Raw genomic sequence first — 18,769 nt, forward strand, 5'->3', positions numbered from 1 at the left:
ACCAAAATGAGTGTTTTTTTTTTTTTTTTTTTTTTCTTTTTCATGACAGTGAAGAGTGTACCAGACATTTGATTGTTTCAACATGTTTTCCTCTGGCATTTTAGTTGCAAAGAATGTGAAATTATAGTTTGGGCTGGGGGGTGCAGTTGCAGGGCCACTTGAAATGTTATTTAATATCAGGTCATTGCAGTGCATACTGTCTAGTTATTTTCTCTTGGGAATGTATATTTTTAAATTGTTTTTCTGGTTTTAAATAAATCTGTAGCTCAGTGTGGTGTGGTACATGCTTATAAGGAGGCTGAGACAGGAAGAACACAAGTTCAAGGCCAGCCCCAGCAACTTAGTGAGGCCCAAAGTAACTTAATGAGACCCTGTCTCAAAATAAAAATGGCTGGGGATGTAGCTTTAAGGTGCTCCTGTGTTCAATCCCTGGTAAACCCCCACCCAACCTCCAAAAAAACTATAACTCCCCTATGGAACTTTCATGTAGAATTGCTTTCTCATTGTCCTGTACTTCTAATAGTTTTCATATCTTCCAGTTTTTGTTTTTAGATTATCTTGCAAAGACTAGCTTTTCTCTGACTTTGTGTGAGACACATTTCATCAGTCTTTTTTGCTTTCCTCCATCTGTCTAAAAGCCACAAAATCTGTATTGATCAATTCTTCTCTTAGGGCTACTTCATCCAAAATGCTTTGGTATATCTTACCTCACAGATATTTAAAGTTTTCTTTGGTTGCCACAAAGCCTATTTACAAATATCATCATCTTTAAAGGTTAATTTTTGCTTGTGAATCAGTCTGTCTTTGACCCGTAAAGCTGCACCTCAGGCAAAAAGAACCATTTGAGGCATTAGGGCTTGAGGTGCTTCACTAGTACTAGAGTGGAATCTATTGCCAAGAAGAGATTCTGTCTTCAATGTCCTATTCTTATGATGATTGATATTACTGAATCCCAAATAAGCCAGTGTACTAGTTATTTTTCTGCTTCATATCAGTCATGGTATTGGTTGAGTTTTTTGGTTTTGTATCCTTGATCTTTGGCCTTGCTCTAAAAGTAGGCATGTGACAACTTTAGTAAAGAAAGATGGATGACAGGGCACTGATCTTTACAACAGTCTGCTCTGAGTATGTTTTAGTGTTTAAGCTTCTCTGCTAATCTTGTGGGTTTTCAATTTGTGTAGTCTACAAATTGTTTTGTGTAAAGGTTTTAGTCAAGCTTACGAGCATGGAGCAAATGCTCCCCCCAACGTTTTTCAATGTGCTAACATTTCTGAAGTATAGCAAGTGATTTCTTATATTTTGAACTGTCAGTGGTTCACTAAGTAGTGTCTAAGAGGTGTTTTAGAAGATTTTAGTCTTTCTTGAGAATGTGAGTCTGGTATTTGATTTTGAGTCGAGCACTTCTGCCTTAACTTTCCAGTTGTTTGTTTTTGTTTCAAAGGTATAGGTGGCTGCCTTGCCTTAAATTTCATTATTGGTTCATCTACTGAAGGGCATGTAGGTTGGTTCCACAGTTTAGCTATTGTGAATTGTGCTGCTATAAACATTGATGTGGCTGTGTCCTGTAGTATGCTGTTTTTAAGACCTTTGGGTATAGGCCGAGGAGAGGGATAGCTAGGTCAAATGGTGGTTCCATTCCCAGATTTCCAAGGAATCTCCATACAGTTTCCATATTGGCTGCACCAATTTGCAGTCCCACCAGCAATGTATGAGTGTGCCTTTTCCCCAAAATTTTTGCCAACACTTACTGTTGTTTGTCTTCATGATAGCTGCTATTCTGACAGGAGTGAGATGAAATCTTAGTTTTTATTTGCATTTGTCTAATTGCTAGAGATGATGATCATTTTTTTCATATTTGTTAATTGATTGTATATTCTCTTCTGAGAAGTGTCTGTTCAGGTTCTTGGCCCATTTATTGATTGGGTTATTTGGGTTTTTGGTGTTAAGGTTTTGGGTTATTTATATGCCCTAGAGATTAGTGCTCTGATAGGTGAGGCATAAAAGTTTGCTCCCTAGATGTAGGCTCTCTGTTCACCTCACAGATTGGTTCTCTTGCTGAAAAGAGACTTTTAGTTTCAAACCATCCCATTTATTGACTCTTGATTTTAATTCTTGCACTATAGGACTATTATTAAAGAAGTTGAGGCCTAATGATGAAGATCAGGGCCTACTTTTTCTTCTGTTAGACACAGGGTCTCTTGGTTTAATGTGAAATGTAATGCATCCCACTGTCATTTTTAAAAAATTAATAAAATAAAAAATTTCATTTTTGACGCAATTTAATTAGATGACTGTTATTATCTTAACTCTGAAATCAACATGTGTACTAGATTGGCCTAATTGTTATCAAATGAATCTACAGTATTTATGGTTTTTAAAACCATATGATTCCCTTTGCTTAGTTTTGTGTTAGCTTTTTTCACTGTGAACAAAAACCTGACAAGAACAACTTTAGAGGAAAACAAGTTTATTTTGTGCTCATGACTTTAGAGGTTCAGTCCATGGTCAGCAGACTCTTGGCCCGAGTTGAGGCAGAGCATCATGGCAGAAAGACATGGTGAAAAAATCCTGCTCACCTCATGTTAGCCAGGAAGCAGAGAGAGAGACAGGGAGGAGCCTGTGGGACAAGATAAAACCCCTACAGGCTTGCCCCCAGAGACAACTTCCTTCAGTCACACCCAATCTGCTTATAGTTGTTACCACCTAATACATGAGGCCTTTGAATTTATTAATCCATCTAATGGATTAATCCACCGATTAGGCTATAGCTCTCATAATAATTTCATTTCTGAATATTCCTGCATTGTCTATCACATGAGCCTATTGGGGGACACCTCATATTCAAATTATAACATGTATCATAATACATCTTCTCCAAGTAATAATAAAGGAGTGAGTTCTGGCCTCCTGTTGTGGGTTGAGAATAACCTATACTGCAGCAGAAGTCTGCAATAGTTAATAGAGGCAGCTGCCAGATAAAACACAAGTAACTTTTCTGGTAATTAAATGCAAAGTTGACATTTTAATCAGTATGTAGCAGAAACAGTCATGGGCTACTTTTTTTTTTTTCAATGTTACTTCTTTAGTTTCCCTGGATGTTACAAAATATGTCTTTACTGGTAACCAAATTTCATCTCTTAGGATTTTTTGGGAGCAAGAGATATAAAAGCGCTGTGGTTTGTTTGGGATCCTTTACTTTTATCCCCTTCCCGATATAAATCTGTCAACACTAAATGTAGAAAGCTGGATAATTTCCATTATAACGAAAAAGTATTGAAATTCATTTTTATGCTGTATATATTTATTCTCAGAACTAATTATGGCTTTATGTCTTGATCAAGAGCAGATGAAAATATTGAATCTGTTTTGTTGTAATTCGAGACTTGTGAATTTAAAACATCTTTTATTTCCTTGGAGCCTACAATCAAAGCATAACCTTTTAATTAGCTTTGGAAATTGTATAAACAAATCATGGTCGTTTTTAAAAAAATGTGAACACCAGACACTCAAATAAAATATCCATGAATAACAATAGTCCATTGGGGAGGGTAGGACATGAACTACCATTTAGACTTTCCTAAATCTCAGACTGTTTTAGTCCATTTTATTTCCAGTTATAATAATAGCTAAGAATTTAAGAGAGCTAATATAGCAAAAGACAACCTGTCCTCTGCCAATCCTACATATAATATTAAGCCTCAGTAGAAGCATGCTGATTTAGAATCCTTGTCCACTCTCCTAGCTCAATTATCAAAGTAAATTTTCCCTGTAATACTTTTCAGGGGCATGTGGGAAATGTAGCTTCAGGAAAAGATCCCCTTGAGTTTAGGTAACCATTTTGTGGTTAAAACTGCTTTAGAATGATTGATTTAGGAATTGTTTCAAAGAATCTAGGGATGAGGTTTTTAGATGAAAGAATATTAGCTAGTTGTGTGTCATCTGTTGAATAATAACCATTGAAGCCTGGGTTCATTATGCTATTGTCTATTTTTGTGTTTGAAATTTTTCATAATAAAATTTCTTGGTAACTGGCCATCTGGAGAGGAGGTGTTTGCTTAAGAAGTTAGTAAGTAGTCAAGTTTTAAGAAGCATCTTGAATCCTGAAAAACAGTAAATTGATCACCTTTTAGGGAGAGGCTGTTGCATTTGGTCAAAAGATACCTTGCTAAGACATTAAGGGATTTGTGGGGATCCTGTAAGATAGGAAATAGGTTCTTTAAAACTCTGTAATTTTGAAGAATATTCACTAGCTATGTGTAAAACTTTCTTTTTCCTCCCTCTGGTACCCAGAACTGAACTACTTCCCCAGCCCTGTTTTTTTTTGGGGGGAGGGGGGTTGTTGTTATCTTTGTTATTTTGTTTTGTTTTGAGACAAGGTCTCACTAAGTTGCTTAAAAACTACTTTTAATAACACATGATAGCTCCCCCTTCCACGGATTCCGCCTTTTGGGTCCCCTTCTTCTTCGGGGAGAACTCTTTTCTGCTGTCCTTTAATAAAGCTTCTACTTTCCACTCTAAAAAAAAAAAAACAAAAAACATGATATTTTTTATAGCTGAAACTAATTGAGGTGGGTGAACATTTCAGGTTTTACTATTTCAGTAATTGTTTTCCTAATAAATCACTACCACTTTTGAGTTTACTTTTTTCTTTACAAATATCAGAGTGGATCTTCAAAACCGGAAAGTCCCTGACTATTGAACCCTTGTTCTTCCCTGGTAGGTGGTTCTTGCCCCTGAATAGACCTTTTGTGAGAGGTCCATTTCTATAATATTAAGTTGAATATTCATATTGATGGAATCAGTTCTTATGAATTCAAACCTGCCAGTGAATAAAATGTTAAGCTCTATTCTCGCCAAATATTATTGGTTATTAGGATTAATTTATTAGTGTTATATGAATGGTCAATCTCCTTACACAATTAGCAAATCTTTCTTGTAGATGTTACTATATATAAAATACAGGTTATTTCAAATTGTTTGCAGAATTTTAGGAAAAAATTCTACCCTAGTACTAGAGTACTAAAGCATTAAGATGTAATCCTTGCTCTGATGTATCAGCCACTTCAAAGTGAAATTTTTTCCTTAATAAGAATTCATTTAATATTCGGTTGCTTTGCTTGCTTCAGTAGTTGAACTTGTAAAAAAAAAATTTCCATTCATTTAGCTCTGCTGAAATAACCTCAAGTATCCAAGAAGTTTTCCTCTTCCTGATTTTTTCAAAACATGGCATGGATTTGGCTTTTGTTACTTAGTTCTTTTTCTTTACTCACTGCTTATTTTTTTCCAACATTATTATGGAAAAAATTTTAGACATCCAGAAAAGTTGGAAGACTTTTGCAGTAAACATACATATATGTACCACCTACATTCTACAATTAACATTTTACTATTCTTTTTTTATATATCCATAAATTCTTATTCTTGAATTTTAAAATTGCAGACTATGTACATTTCACTTCTAAATTTTTCGTGATGCATATTGTTAACTAGAGTTTGGTGTTTATTAAAGACTTTTTTTTTTGCACAAATCTTCAGTGTTGAATGCATGAGTTGTGACAAAGCATACACCTATGAGTATAAGTCCTTACCAAGATAACATCATCATCCCCCACATCCCTTCATGGCTCCTTTCCATTTACTTCCTGCTTCTACACCCTAACCCAAGGAACCACTATTTTTTTTTTCTCATTTTCCCCAGAATAGATTTCTGCTTTTTTAAAATTTATAAATAATGTGCTCTTTTGGATAAGGATTCTTTCAGCACAGCGCATGTGCGGTTCATCCATGTACATGCCAATAGTATGTTTTTTTTTTTCATTACTTAGTATGGATATGCCTGTAGTTTGCTTATCCTTTATTCTATTGAGGGACCCAGAGTTTTGATATAAACAAAGCTGCTATGAACCTTTCTTTGTGCCGTACTATGGATTGAACTCAGTAGTGCTTTACCACTAAGATAGACCTCTACTCCCACCCAACCCCCTTTTTTGAGACCGATCTTGCTAAATTTGTCTAGGCTGGACACAAATTTTGAATCATCCTGCCTCAGCCTCCCCAGTTGTTTGGATTGCAGGCATGTGCCACCATACCTGGCCTATGAACATTTTTTTCTAGAATTTTTTTTCTTTTTATTCTTCTTGGAATTATTTCAGTCATTCTAGTGGGTTTATAGTAAATGTTATCACAGTGTGGTTTTAATTTGCATTTCTCTGCTTATATTTTTTAATACCAAGCATTTTTTCATGTACTTCTTTATTATATATATTCATTTTTGGGGTATGTTCAGATCAATTGCATTATTGCATTTTTGGAGTGCTTTTGTACATACTGAAGCTAAAACTACACAAAATTATTGTACAAAATTGTTTTTGACACATGCTGGTTGCAAATCTTTGTCAGATATACACCTGCATTTAAAATTGTCCTTAACTACTATGTAAATATTATTCACTTATTTATACTTAAAGTAATTATGCCAGGATCAGCAGGTGAGTTATTTATCTGAAAGTGAACTGTTTTGATATGCTAACCGGGTCTCTGGTAAGGTAAAGGTTTTGTTTTGTTGTTTTGTGGTGCTGGTGATTAAACCCTGGGCCATGTGCTTTCTATGCAAGCACTCTACCAATTGAGCTATAATATCCCCAGCCTTCTGGTAAGGTAAAAATTTAATTAGTAAAATATAAGACACTAAAATTCAGGAATGTGAATTAATTGGGGGAAAGGATTGTAAATGTTGCTCTTATACCATATTACATTGAACACTGTTTGGATGCATGTTGAAAGACATGCTTTTTGTAAAACTCAATATAGGAGCTGTATCTACAATTAAAAGTGAAACATTTTGGCATGTTTGTTAATTCTAGTTTCATTTAATAACCTGTAAGGCACGTAAGTTTTAAGCTTTTTTTTTTTTTTTTTTTTAAGTTAATGGGGAAAATTTGAGACGCAATACCAATACTTTAGGATTTCGGTCTTGGTGTTTGTATGAAATTCTGAGGCCTTGATTTAAATCTTCATTGTATTGTGATTTCCTTTTAGGTGTATTGCACTAAGTGAAACTTGTCAAATAAATCTTCCTTTTAAAAACTGAAAAATAAATAAATAAATAAAGTCTATTACAAAAAAATCTCAAGTAATGGCAGCTAATAATTGAAGTGTTGCTCACATCTACTCAGTTTACATTAGTTTAATCATGACCAGATTGACTTTGGTTTATGTTTTCTGATTTGTAGATTTGACCTGTCATACAATGTGTTAAGTCAATAAAGAAAAATTCCAGGATCAGGCCTGTAAGATTGCCTAATGTCACTCTCCATAGCTTTAAGTATTTTTTTTTTTTTTTTTTGTGTGTGTGTGTGTGTGTGTGGTGCTGGGAATAAGCTTACACATGCCAGGCAAGTGCTCTCTCATGGAATTACAACCTCAGCCCTTAAGTTATAGCTTTATAGCTGTATGGGTCCTTTAACTTAATTGTCTCATAGTTCTTTGTGAATATTTAAGTTGTTGTTTAATAGTCATGTCTTTAATGGGGAAATATAAAAATTAGAGTGATAACATTTGTTCAGTCATACACTTTACAAAATATTTTAGACTAGAATTCTCCCATTAGTGTTTTTGCTGGTTAAATTACAGTGGGAAGTCCAGTGTTGTTCATAAATGTTTATTAATAGCCATAAATAATTACATTGGAAAAGAGAAGAACAAAACACCTTAAATCTAAGTAGCCATACATTTGGGGGGAGTAAATGCTTTATTTTTGTTTATACTGAAGCTAAAAATACACAAAATTATTATACAAGATTGTTTTTGACACAGTTGACACTAACTTTGCACTTCTTACAGAAAGTATTTAAATAAAAGTAATAGTTACTCAAAGAAGTTTTAGTTTTTAAAATAGTCTGCAAAGTCAAAATGCCATTTGCACAAACACATTTTGGAAATTTACCTTTTTATGAATTAAGCTCAGGAGATTCCATTTTAACCTTAAATTTGACACAAACATTTTCAGTATGGTTGGTTATGTGTGATGGGTTACCAGCTAGACTGAGAAAGTGAATTAAGCATAGCCTGTCTTTTCTAGCATTTCTTTTCCTGGTATCAACTCATCCTGTAGCATTGAAGTGTATTCACTCTTTTGGCTAGGAAGAAACTCTCCATCTTCAATTTGAACTTCAATTTTGAGAAATCTTATAGAAATAGAATCATGTGAAGAGTTCAGATGTTGCTGTCTTCTTGAATACTCTCTCCAGTGTACATTCTTATATTAGAAGAAATGAATACAAATTTATATATTTTCCCTTGAGAAGGATGGATGTATATATCCTCAACTGAATTGTCCCGGAGAAGGCCCATATCTTTACAGGATTTCCTTTAACATTAAGTAAACCACAGACTAATGTGTTAAGAAGACCTCTTCTTATGAACTCAAAACATTCATGTTTAATGCCACTGGTTCCACTGATTCCAGTGATTCTGTACACTTGAAAATTCTGACTGCTTCTCCTGTCCAAGTATACCAAGTAGGGTTATCACTGTGCTTTTTGGACTACAGGCTTCATTGTCTTGGTTACTGAAACAGATTGTTTAATACATATTGTAAGAGGAAGCCCTATAAAGTGTGACCATGAAGTGGTAAAAGTGTGTTTTAAATAATAGGAATAGATCTTGTACAGGAAACATCTAGCCTGAGTATGTGATGTTTAAATGACCTAACTACTGCCATCCTCCCATTGAAGCTGCCTCCTACTGTTTCTGTTACCATGGTGTCTTGAGTCCACAACCCTCACCTCTGTTTTTCTATGGAGGATAAAGGGTTTTTTTTTTTTTTTTTACTGTTCCCTCTTTCTGCTAAGGGCTTAGTTGTCAATCTCTACATTTTAAAAAGTCATTTCTTGTAGATAAATAAGATTTGGAGAGCTAATTCTCAGTTCGTTCACAACATAAGTCACTGGAATTCCCAATGTATTTCCTATTTAAACACAATTGTTTTAAGGGTTACATCATTGTGATTCCAAATCTGGAAGTTCTGAATCTGAATATTGTTGCTCTTTAAAGTCTCTTTGAGGAGGGACTGTATGCTAATTTCAGTATGGCTGCCACTGCTCCACACACCTTTTGAGACTAGAGTCTAGATTTCGAAGGGGAGTAAGGAATTTTTAGGGGATTATGCAGATATTGTCTATCTTGACTTTGAGTAATGGTTCCAGGGGAATATACAATTGTGAAAATTCACCAAGGTGCCAATTGTATACTACCACTTAAAGTATTTTTTAAACCATAAAAGAACTCAGCTTGATCACTCAGCAGTTTACTAAAATTTATCTAAAATTACATTGTCTTTCTAAATATATACTCTTAAAGGGTCATAATTCCTACTAGTTAATATTCAGAGATTGTACTTTGAATTTTGAAAGCCCTCAAAAAGTAGAAGTCCAAAATAGGGTGATAATGGCAGCATCATTAGAATATAGGTACAGCTTCTTAAGGGGACTACTTGGAAGGACAACATTCATTTAAGTGTATATATTCTGACAATTTTATGAAAATGTCATTACTTTATAAACCTACTTTATATGTTTATTCTAAATTTATGAGGATAAAACTTGACACCAGATTTATAATCTAGCATTTCTTCCATATTGCCTTCCCCCAATTTTAGCTTGTATTTCTCTTTCAGAGTTTTAGCAAACCCATTTTATTTTTTTAGATAAGATTTGGAAAAATCAATCCTCCCAATAGTTGGTTAAAATGTACATTATTTATGAAAGCCAATCTGTGATATTGCACAATTCAAGATATAATCCTATGTATCTGTTTTGAATTTATGAATATAGTGCCCCCAGGTGAGAACTTGCTGCCTTCTGAAATTCAACTCAAATATAGCTCAAAATTTGAAAAATGATTTATAGGTTATTCTGAGCTAGTTTTTACATACTGTTGATTTCTGGATTTTGTTAAAGGAGAAAATGGTGATGTTAATATTTTAATCCTGAAACATTTGTTGGGTGGGGGTGCTGGGGATTAAACTCAGAGCCTTGCATATGCTAGGCAAGTTCTCTAACGCTGAGCCACACATCCCATTCCTTAGAAACCACATATTTCAATCGAGCAACTCCATCTCAATTTGGTTATTTGAAGTTTAACATATTTGTGGTTTAGTCCTATGTTTCAAAGTGTTTATCCACACTGGTCCTTACTTAGAAAGATTTTGACACTTCACTATCACCATTTAAGTCCCCCAAGAACCTAGCAAAAATCCAAAGTATCCTTTTTGTCTTGTGTTTCAAGGGTTGTGAAAGACTGGAAATTATCAAGAGGATTTCTAGGTTGTAAGACAGTGGTGATAAATATTTTGGGGATATATTGAGCTTTATGGGAAAAGACAAGATAACCAAGCCCAGTTTAGCTACTTGCAAGTAGTTGGCTAATTTAGGTTTAAATAAAAGGGACACTGCCACCTGTTCATTCATGTGCCACTGAGGACAATGCTTTGGGGGGTGGGTGCATTCATTTTACAGCTCCTTGGACAAAGGACAATATGTACTGCAAATTGGTAGGATGACCACCAAACTTTAGGCTGTTTTTACTTCTTCAGTTAGTCCTTTTTGGTTCTATGGAGTCACTTTTGAGTTTTAAAGAAGGCTTTACAGAGGGAGGAGAGATACACAGAGGTTGCTTACAATGATCAAAAGCAGTGGGCTATCTTTTGCTTGCTATTAATTTATACTGTAATAGGAAGCCTCTACAGAGCTTTCACAACATGACAAGAAAACAAGCTTTTGACATAAGGGCATTCTGCTTAATTTTGTATTATAATTCTTAATGTGTATAGGTTTCTTAAGTATCACAAACAATGACAGTATATCTTTAGAAAAATAGCAGATCTAATAAATTAACAGGTACAAGACAAATGCACTCTAGAATGAGAGAACACAAATATTGAGCTTAAAGATGGTATTGTACTCTAGCTTGCTGCCCGCATCATTCCTGCAATTAACTCCTCTGTTTAGTAGACATTCCATTTTCTAAATGTAAAAGCACTCAAAAGCCACCAACCTTCTCTGGAACATCAAGTAGCATACTAAGGAAAATCATAGGCCACATTATCAGCATTATGAATACTAATATCTCAAATATGTAGTAAATCTGAAGTATGCAGACTTTATTTGGTCAAAAATGTATATTTTTACAGGTAAGTTCTTTTTTATTCTGACTTAAATGCTTAATTATTTTCCCTTAAAACCAGAAACTGCAAATCCTGAAAACTCTGGATATAACAGTTGTCCTATAGAGGATGTTAGCATGGTAGTTCATTTTAGTACTTCACCATATCTCAGGAAGTGTCTTTCCATTGAAAAGTTATCCCTGCTTCTCCTCCCTTTCAAAATGATTTAGTGATCACCAAAAGGGATGAAAGGTCAAGGCCAGATGCATCAAATTCTGTTAAGGATTCAATGTGTATGGACATACATACACAGACCAGGCTCTCACTTTTGGGAACATCTGAAAAAGCAAAGAAAGCCAAAAACTTCATCTATTTGGGAAAGGTGATTGAGAAAGGGTCATTGTCAGTATAGTTGAAATAGAATTTCTGTGTACTAAAGTAAGGCTCAAATAGAATTTCAGGGCACTCAGGTTAGTTGTATACAAACAAAGTGGGTATTTGGAGCACTTAAGCCAAAGAAACAATCTAAAATAACCATGGGCAAAGCTGCAGGAGTTGGGAGTGGGTATGAAGAGGTATTTAAATGATTTGAACCATTTAATTAACTTATTTCTACAAATGATCTGTTAGCACTGTTTTAAAAACTTGATTACCAAAATAATATGTTCAGGTTTTCTTTTGTAGTGTTAAAAAGAAAGGAATTTCAGCCTAACTTCAAATACCTTTTTGCCTGATGATTTAACAAATCAAGGTCTGGGCCACTAAAACACCACTTTGAATCTTCCCCACAAATGCAGTGTGAATGCCAAACAGTTGTTTTTATATTTTCTGGCTAAGACATTACTTCATATTTTTCTCTAAAATACCTTTTGCATTGTTCAGAGGAAGTTTGCACTACTGTTAGAACTATAAAGTTCTTTTTTAAAAAAGGTATTAAGCCATTAAAAAGATGGAGGTCCTATTTTTTTAAGTTCTTTAGTCAAATTATAGGCAGGTATTTTGGACTTAGCTGAATAATAATAGCCTAAATTAGGTCAAAGTAAAATAAATGATTATGGGAGGCAGAAAGAACTGGAAAGTATTCCATAGTCCCACTTAAGTACAAAGATATAACTTGGGGAATTTACATTCTCTTTAAAATTTGTCATTGAAAAACAGTGATTTTGAATTTAGAATCTTTCCTACATCTTTGTACTTCACTGGAGTTAAAGTTAGGAGTGAAGGATATACTTAAGCACTGGTCACTTTCTAATACAGTTTGTACTGTATAATATATTTACCTTAATATCAAGGAGACTGACTCAAATGAATCCAAGGTTTTTAAAAGTTAAAGCCAGCTATAATGGAAACAAACCACAGAATACTTTTTAAAAATCAATTAGTACATGATTCTTATAATTATATATTTTTTTACTTTGTGGTACGTTCCTTACTTTACATTTAAATATGCCAGTAGGTATCTGTAATGGCAATTTCATTTATACATCTATGATTTTATATATAATACATATTTTTGTAATGTCTTGTTTCTATTATTTAGAATATTTGAGTTTATTAACTAGCTCTGTGCCTTTGAACAAATCCTCTGGACGCTTTTCCCCTTTTATAAGGTTTGAATATAATTGCTCTTCTCTAAGGTTCTATTTTAGCTTTTAAGCTTGTAAATGTACTCTCAAGTTGGCTTATACCTTCTCTGGGGTTAGAGGACATACTTAAGTATTTTGATATTAAATACATTTTTTTTGGCATTGCTGGGGGTGGAGCTCAGAGCCTTAAACATGGTAGGTAAGCAAGCAGTCTACCACTGGCCATATCCCCAGCCCCAAGTATGTTTTTTTTTTAGCTGATCCAGAAAGTTAAGAAGTGAATGCAAAACTCTTTCCCCTTCTACTTTCTACAAGTTAGAGTTAATAAAAATGTTGTCACCAAGATGGAAGTTAGGGCAATAGCTGTTTAGCCTAACTCCCATCATAAATGAGGTTTCAAGGTAACTAGTGAAGTCCTAAGCCTGTCACAAGGACAATAAGAAGATTTGGAAAGGCATATACTCCCATGAAATATGACACTCATTTCAATAGTCAAGGTTGGTTACTGTGATTATATTTATTCTCTCTCTAGAATATAAACTGAGAAAAGTCATATTTTAGTGCATGACTCCATGTTTGACTACTCTGTTTTCTGATGATAAAATAACCGCTAGAATGATTATGCCTCGTTTATCAGACATACATATATTTGTGAAAAAGACATGTTTTTCTTTGATGAAATTGGGTTATATATTGTTTTTGGTTTTGTTCTTTAGTGCCATCAGTATGAGTTAGGAATGTGGTCTGGGTTCTGTTATTCAAATTAATTTGACTGGAAAGTTGAAGCTTTGAGGGGGGCCATGCTGGGAATTGACCTCAGGACACTCAACCACTGAGCCACACCCCCAGCCTTATTTTGTATTTTATTCAGAGACAGTGTCTCACTCAGTTGCTTAAGGCCTCACTGTTGTTGAGGCTGGCTTTGAACTTGTGATCCTCCTGCTTCAGCCTCCTGAGCCACTAGGATTTGCAGGTGTGTACCACTGTGCCTCACTAGGAAAGTTGAATTTTTAACTTTAGAAACCTTTCTTTTGGAAATTAACCTGTTTTGTTTTTCTTTTTGAAAGTAGCCTGTTTTAAAACATGTCAGAGCCATTTATGATAATCCTACTTAGTGAAGCAGGGGAGAAGTTAGATTTGAATAAATGACCACTTCAGATATGATCAAGGAATTATTTTGAGACAACCCTTTGCCAAATGGGTCTTGACACAGCTTGATCTCATTTCCTTGAATCTGAGTTTTACTCTTCAGCATCTCCTCTTGCTGCCCTAGCTCCCTAATTTAACTCTTTTCCATGTGAAACAGTTTAACCATCACTCCCAATGCTTGGGAAAGCAATGGAAATCAATTTGAACAACAGAAACAATACTGTTAAAAGCTAGTTTGGAGAAATATTTTCATTATTTGAAAATTCCTTATTTAATTACTTTAACCAGAAGTTACATACAGGAATTTAGATGGATTCCTATTGGTATTGACATTTAAAAGCATAGGGTGACAACTAACCTGTCTTTTCTAGGCTATGCATTCTTAATTTAATCTCCAGGAGCACTTTTTTGAAGACAGTAGAATTTGGTTCATGTTCACAGGTCCATGGATCTGCTAGGGTTGTTATGTTTTATATCTAACATAAGTTTACACATGCACTTCTGCTGCCCCCAATGAATATTAAAACTACAACCTGAATTAGATTATCTAGATGTGAAATTGTTTTGTTGATTTTTTTTCCCAGAAAGTAATTAATTAACATGAAGATGGGTTTTTTTTTTTTCAGATTTCAATACCTCAGCAAGATGTCATTGTTCTGATAAAAAATATTTTAAATCCAGGCTTTTATCTTAGAAATGCCTTGATAGCAATGATAATTAAAACTATCAACAGTAGATAGGACCCTATAAATATATCAGCTAATTATTTTTTCTTGCCAATGTATGAGATGTAATGATAATTGGTTAGAGTGCAGTAGAAGTTTTTAAAAAACAGTATACATCCTAAATACTAATTTCAATACTATCAAATTTTAAAATGCAGTAAGTTAACTGAAATACACAAACACAGGAATTTGCCTAACTTATTAGATATGACATATACTATAGGGTAAATATCTCATTGGCACACATTAAGAAACTAACACATCTTTAAGAAACAAAAACTCAACAGCCCCCACAATTGAGAAGTTGTGTTTCAAAACAAAACAAAAAGGCCAGTTATACCTAGAAACCACAAGCTGACAATTCTTTGGAGTCTGTTCAGCCTCCCTTTGATGCTGTTCATTGAACCAGCATGGGCAGCGTGTAGCACTGAAGGGTAACAAAGATAGGCAGGTTGGTTTGCCTTATCTGATAGCTGGTGGGGACTGCTGACCACATCCCTCAGCCCTGTGGGGAGATGGCATGAGATCCTGAGGAAGGTCAGGAATCTGTGTGGCAGCAACAGTAGCAAAGTGGCACCTGTAGCTTCAAGGAAGCAAGGGTAAGAAAACGAAAGCAAAGCAAAAGGGTTAAGCACCCGACTGCACCTCTGCTGATTAGGGGCAATACCCCTTCAGTTGGTTGTGAGATGGACTTAGTGTTAATAGGTATAAAAAGGCAAATAATAGTAATAATAAAACAAGAACAAAAAATGGGGAATGTGGCTATGAAAAGTGAGAATAATAGGAGTTTCACTCTCCTTTCTAGGGGGGCAGTGAGGGAGTCATATTCTATGTCACCTCTGAGAATAAGGAAATTACAAATTTCGTTTTGAGTTCCAGAACAGGTGATAGGGACTTGACTTAGAGCCGAGTTGTAACTTGTTCTTCCTGTCCATCACCCCATTTGTGCATGAGCAAGTCACAGGCCTCTCCCCAAGTTTCAAATACATCCTCGGAGGAGTCTAAAAGTTTAGAATTTGAGGAGCAGATGCTGGATGCACAGTGAAGAGAGCTGGAACAGGCTAGAGGGCATTCACTGCTCTGAGCAGCACCCCGGACTTCACCTAATTCTACCTCACTGAGGTTAATTTCACTTTGAGAACAGGCTTCTGCTTTCCCTTTCTCCATCTGAGAATATCTGATGTCCTGCCACATATAATGCTGCTGGACGATTCCATCAGAAATTGTGTACATTGGCTCTGAACTGGGTTCAGACATATGACCATTAAACTTTGAGAAAAGAAGACCCAGTTTCTTGAGAGAAGGACCCATGAAGGAGCGTTTGCTTGATGACTCAGCTTTTGACTTCCCCTGGGAACCGCTGGCTCTTGGCATGGTTCTGATGAGAGGTGGCCCATGGCAGGCCTTTTTCTTGCAGCCTAAATTGAATGAGACGCTCTTGGATTTGGCCCGAGCCCCACCACAGCCATCATTGGTGTCATCCCTCTGAGAGAATTCAGTGCTGCTTGTGGAAAAGCTTCTCCTTGGGTGTTTTCTGTTTCCTAAGAGGTCAAGCACTTCATATCTGAAGCTGGAGATGTCCTGCTTTAATTCCTAGGGAAAGAGGGGAGACATGTATGTCAAAAAGCTTGAACTTTAGTTCAAAATGAGCACATTGAATACCCTTTGGAATATTCTAGGTCTTGCCTAGTAGCAAACCACAAAGTACACATAATACCAGAAAAAAAATTTATATTATTCAAGCCCAAGAAAAACAAATTAGTTTGAAAGATTGTGTAGTGAGTAAAGTTGATTTCAGAACCTCCCCATCAGGTGCACATCAACAGACTAATAGTGTTAACTGACAAGGTATTAGATTAGGGCACTGGCTTTCACAGGTTATTGCATAGAAAAGGACCATTGGAGAAGAAAAAGCTATTATGATTCCAAGGAATGAAATCAGAGAAATGAAATGTCAGGTGATGGGACTGCTGTTTTGAGATAGGGGTCCCTGTCCATTCAAGTCCTCTCCTTAACTGGCTGCTTAGATGTTAGGTTGTTTCTTTAAAAGCCATCTTTGAAAGCTTAAATCTGATCATGTTATCCTGCTGCTTAAAAAGTGTGAGTAACTTACCACTGACCTTAGGAAAAAGTAGAAATGCCATTTCATGCCTACAGGATTTTTCAAGTCCTAGTACCTGTCAATCTTTGCAGTCTCATTTCTTCTTCCCCAAGCTTTCTACTGTTCACCCATATGAACATATTCTCTCCTGCCTCTGGGCCATTATCTATGCCATTCTGTCTTGAACACTTCTCAGCTCCCCTTTATCTAGTTCCTCCTGCAACACTCAGCTTAAACATCATTTGCTCTGGAAAAACCTATCCTGACTCCCAAAGTCCAATCGAGTATCCCTCCTCTCTGTTTCTACGGTGCCCTGTGTTTACCCTGTCAGAACCCTCAATCTTTTATCACTTTACATTATTATTGTTTGTCACTCCATGAAACTAGGTATGAGTTAGATCTTGCTCACCAGTGTACCCCAGCACTTAGTAGAGTGCTTGGCACATAGTGGGCTCTCAACAGATGACTTATGTCTATGGATTATGATAATAGCCTTTCTGTATGACCTAGGAAAAATTATATAACATATATATGTGTATATAACGTATATATGTTTTAGGATAGGGTTTCTCAACCTTGTCTCTATTGACATGTTGGGCAGGATAATTCTTTGTTGTGGCAGGCTATCTTGTTTATAGTAGGATGTTTAGTAGCAACCTTATCTCTATCCACTAGATGTCAGTATAACAACAAAAAAATATCTACAGACTGCAACATGTGCCCTGGGGGACAAAAGAGGATCACTGTTTTAGGCTAGTTCTGATAGGAAAATTTTTGTGCTTAATGGTAGAGTTTCTTAAGGCTTTAGATTTCATAATAGAGTTTTTGACCTTTATATGTATTTGGCAAAGAAGGCCTTTTAAGTCTCCCGGTATTTTGCCACATCATTTGAAGTAATGCAATTGCCACACCAAGAAACACCCAGATTATTAAAAGAGTGCATAGAACAGATTTCTTTTGTTCATAAAACTGACTGGTGTGAGAGACATTGTTAAAATCTCTCACACTTATTCTCTTAGAATAAGAACTGTAGCTGGTTTTGCTGTGTTGTAGGCAGGGGAAATTCCACCACCAGAATCTTAAAGACTGGAGATCAAATGATACTTAAGAAATGAGAAATTAAACCACTTCATGATTAAATTACCTTAAAATTTTCTTCTGTTAGCCCCTCATTTGTTTTGGAATTTCTTATCATAGCAGCCACATATCTTTTGACTAAATTCCTGATAACTTCCTGGAATTAAAAAAAAAATGAGGCATTCAGTTTCTTTCTCAGGCTCTCAGAAATAAAATAAGAAACCTACATAGAAAATAGAACATTCTTAGACCATCTTTACAAACAAAATCCTCACAGGACCCAGACATTTTCTGCAAGAAAAAAATGAATTAAGTCTATTGGCTAAATTAATTATTGAATATCTGAATTTGATAGCAGATTGTGCCAGTAAAGTCAAATTCACCTCCAAAGGAAGAATTTCTACTCAAGTGTTAGGTAAACATGTATTTATATTTATACAATAATGAGAGTAGAATAATCCTCGAGTGCTTACAGTCAGTATCTTTTCCCTTCAGGATGGATTAAACTTTAATACTCCTAGTAACACGTACTTTTTTTTTTCCCTCTCTCTCTATAAAGTTGAGAGTCACTAAGTCTGCTACACAGGCAACATATTTTTCTTAGAGCCAGCCAATACTTCTTTACAGGGATGGCCTCTTTTTAGCCTCCAGGGGAATGGCACACACATAGTATGGCTTATATTAGTGATGGTGACAAGGATAGGCCACTTATTGTAATGTATCAGACACTATGCCAACCAACACCCCCCCACACACACCACTAAACATTCACAACACAATTTTTTATAATTATTCCCATTTTACATGAGGAAACTGAGGCTCAGTGACATTAACTGATGCCTCCAAGAACACACGACTAGTGAATGTCAAAATAAGAATTCAATTCTACTTCAAGCTGATTTCAAGGCCTATAGTAATAAACAGCCGATGCTACACTTACTACTTCTGCTACTCTGAGAACTTAAAT

The 18,769-nt window shown here is 35.4% G+C and overlaps 1 protein-coding gene across 5 annotated transcripts in view; it reads right to left on the bottom strand.

The window, feature by feature from the left end:
* Positions 1-7,644: 7,644 nt before the first annotated feature.
* Trpc5 (transient receptor potential cation channel subfamily C member 5) overlaps positions 7,645-18,769 on the bottom strand; it is a 294,090-nt gene continuing 282,965 nt past the window's right edge. For all 5 annotated transcript variants that reach the window (XM_071606796.1, XM_071606797.1, XM_071606794.1 and 2 more), the window contains 2 exons: positions 17,870-17,959; positions 7,645-16,217 (listed from right to left, as the gene is read on the bottom strand). In XM_071606796.1, coding sequence (XP_071462897.1) covers positions 15,525-16,217; positions 17,870-17,959 — 783 coding nt within the window. In that variant the 3' untranslated portion in view covers positions 7,645-15,524. The remainder of the gene's footprint in view (positions 16,218-17,869; positions 17,960-18,769) is intronic.

Source organism: Marmota flaviventris, chromosome X (assembly GCF_047511675.1).
Source record: "Marmota flaviventris isolate mMarFla1 chromosome X, mMarFla1.hap1, whole genome shotgun sequence".
Lineage (NCBI taxonomy): Eukaryota > Metazoa > Chordata > Mammalia > Rodentia > Sciuridae > Marmota > Marmota flaviventris.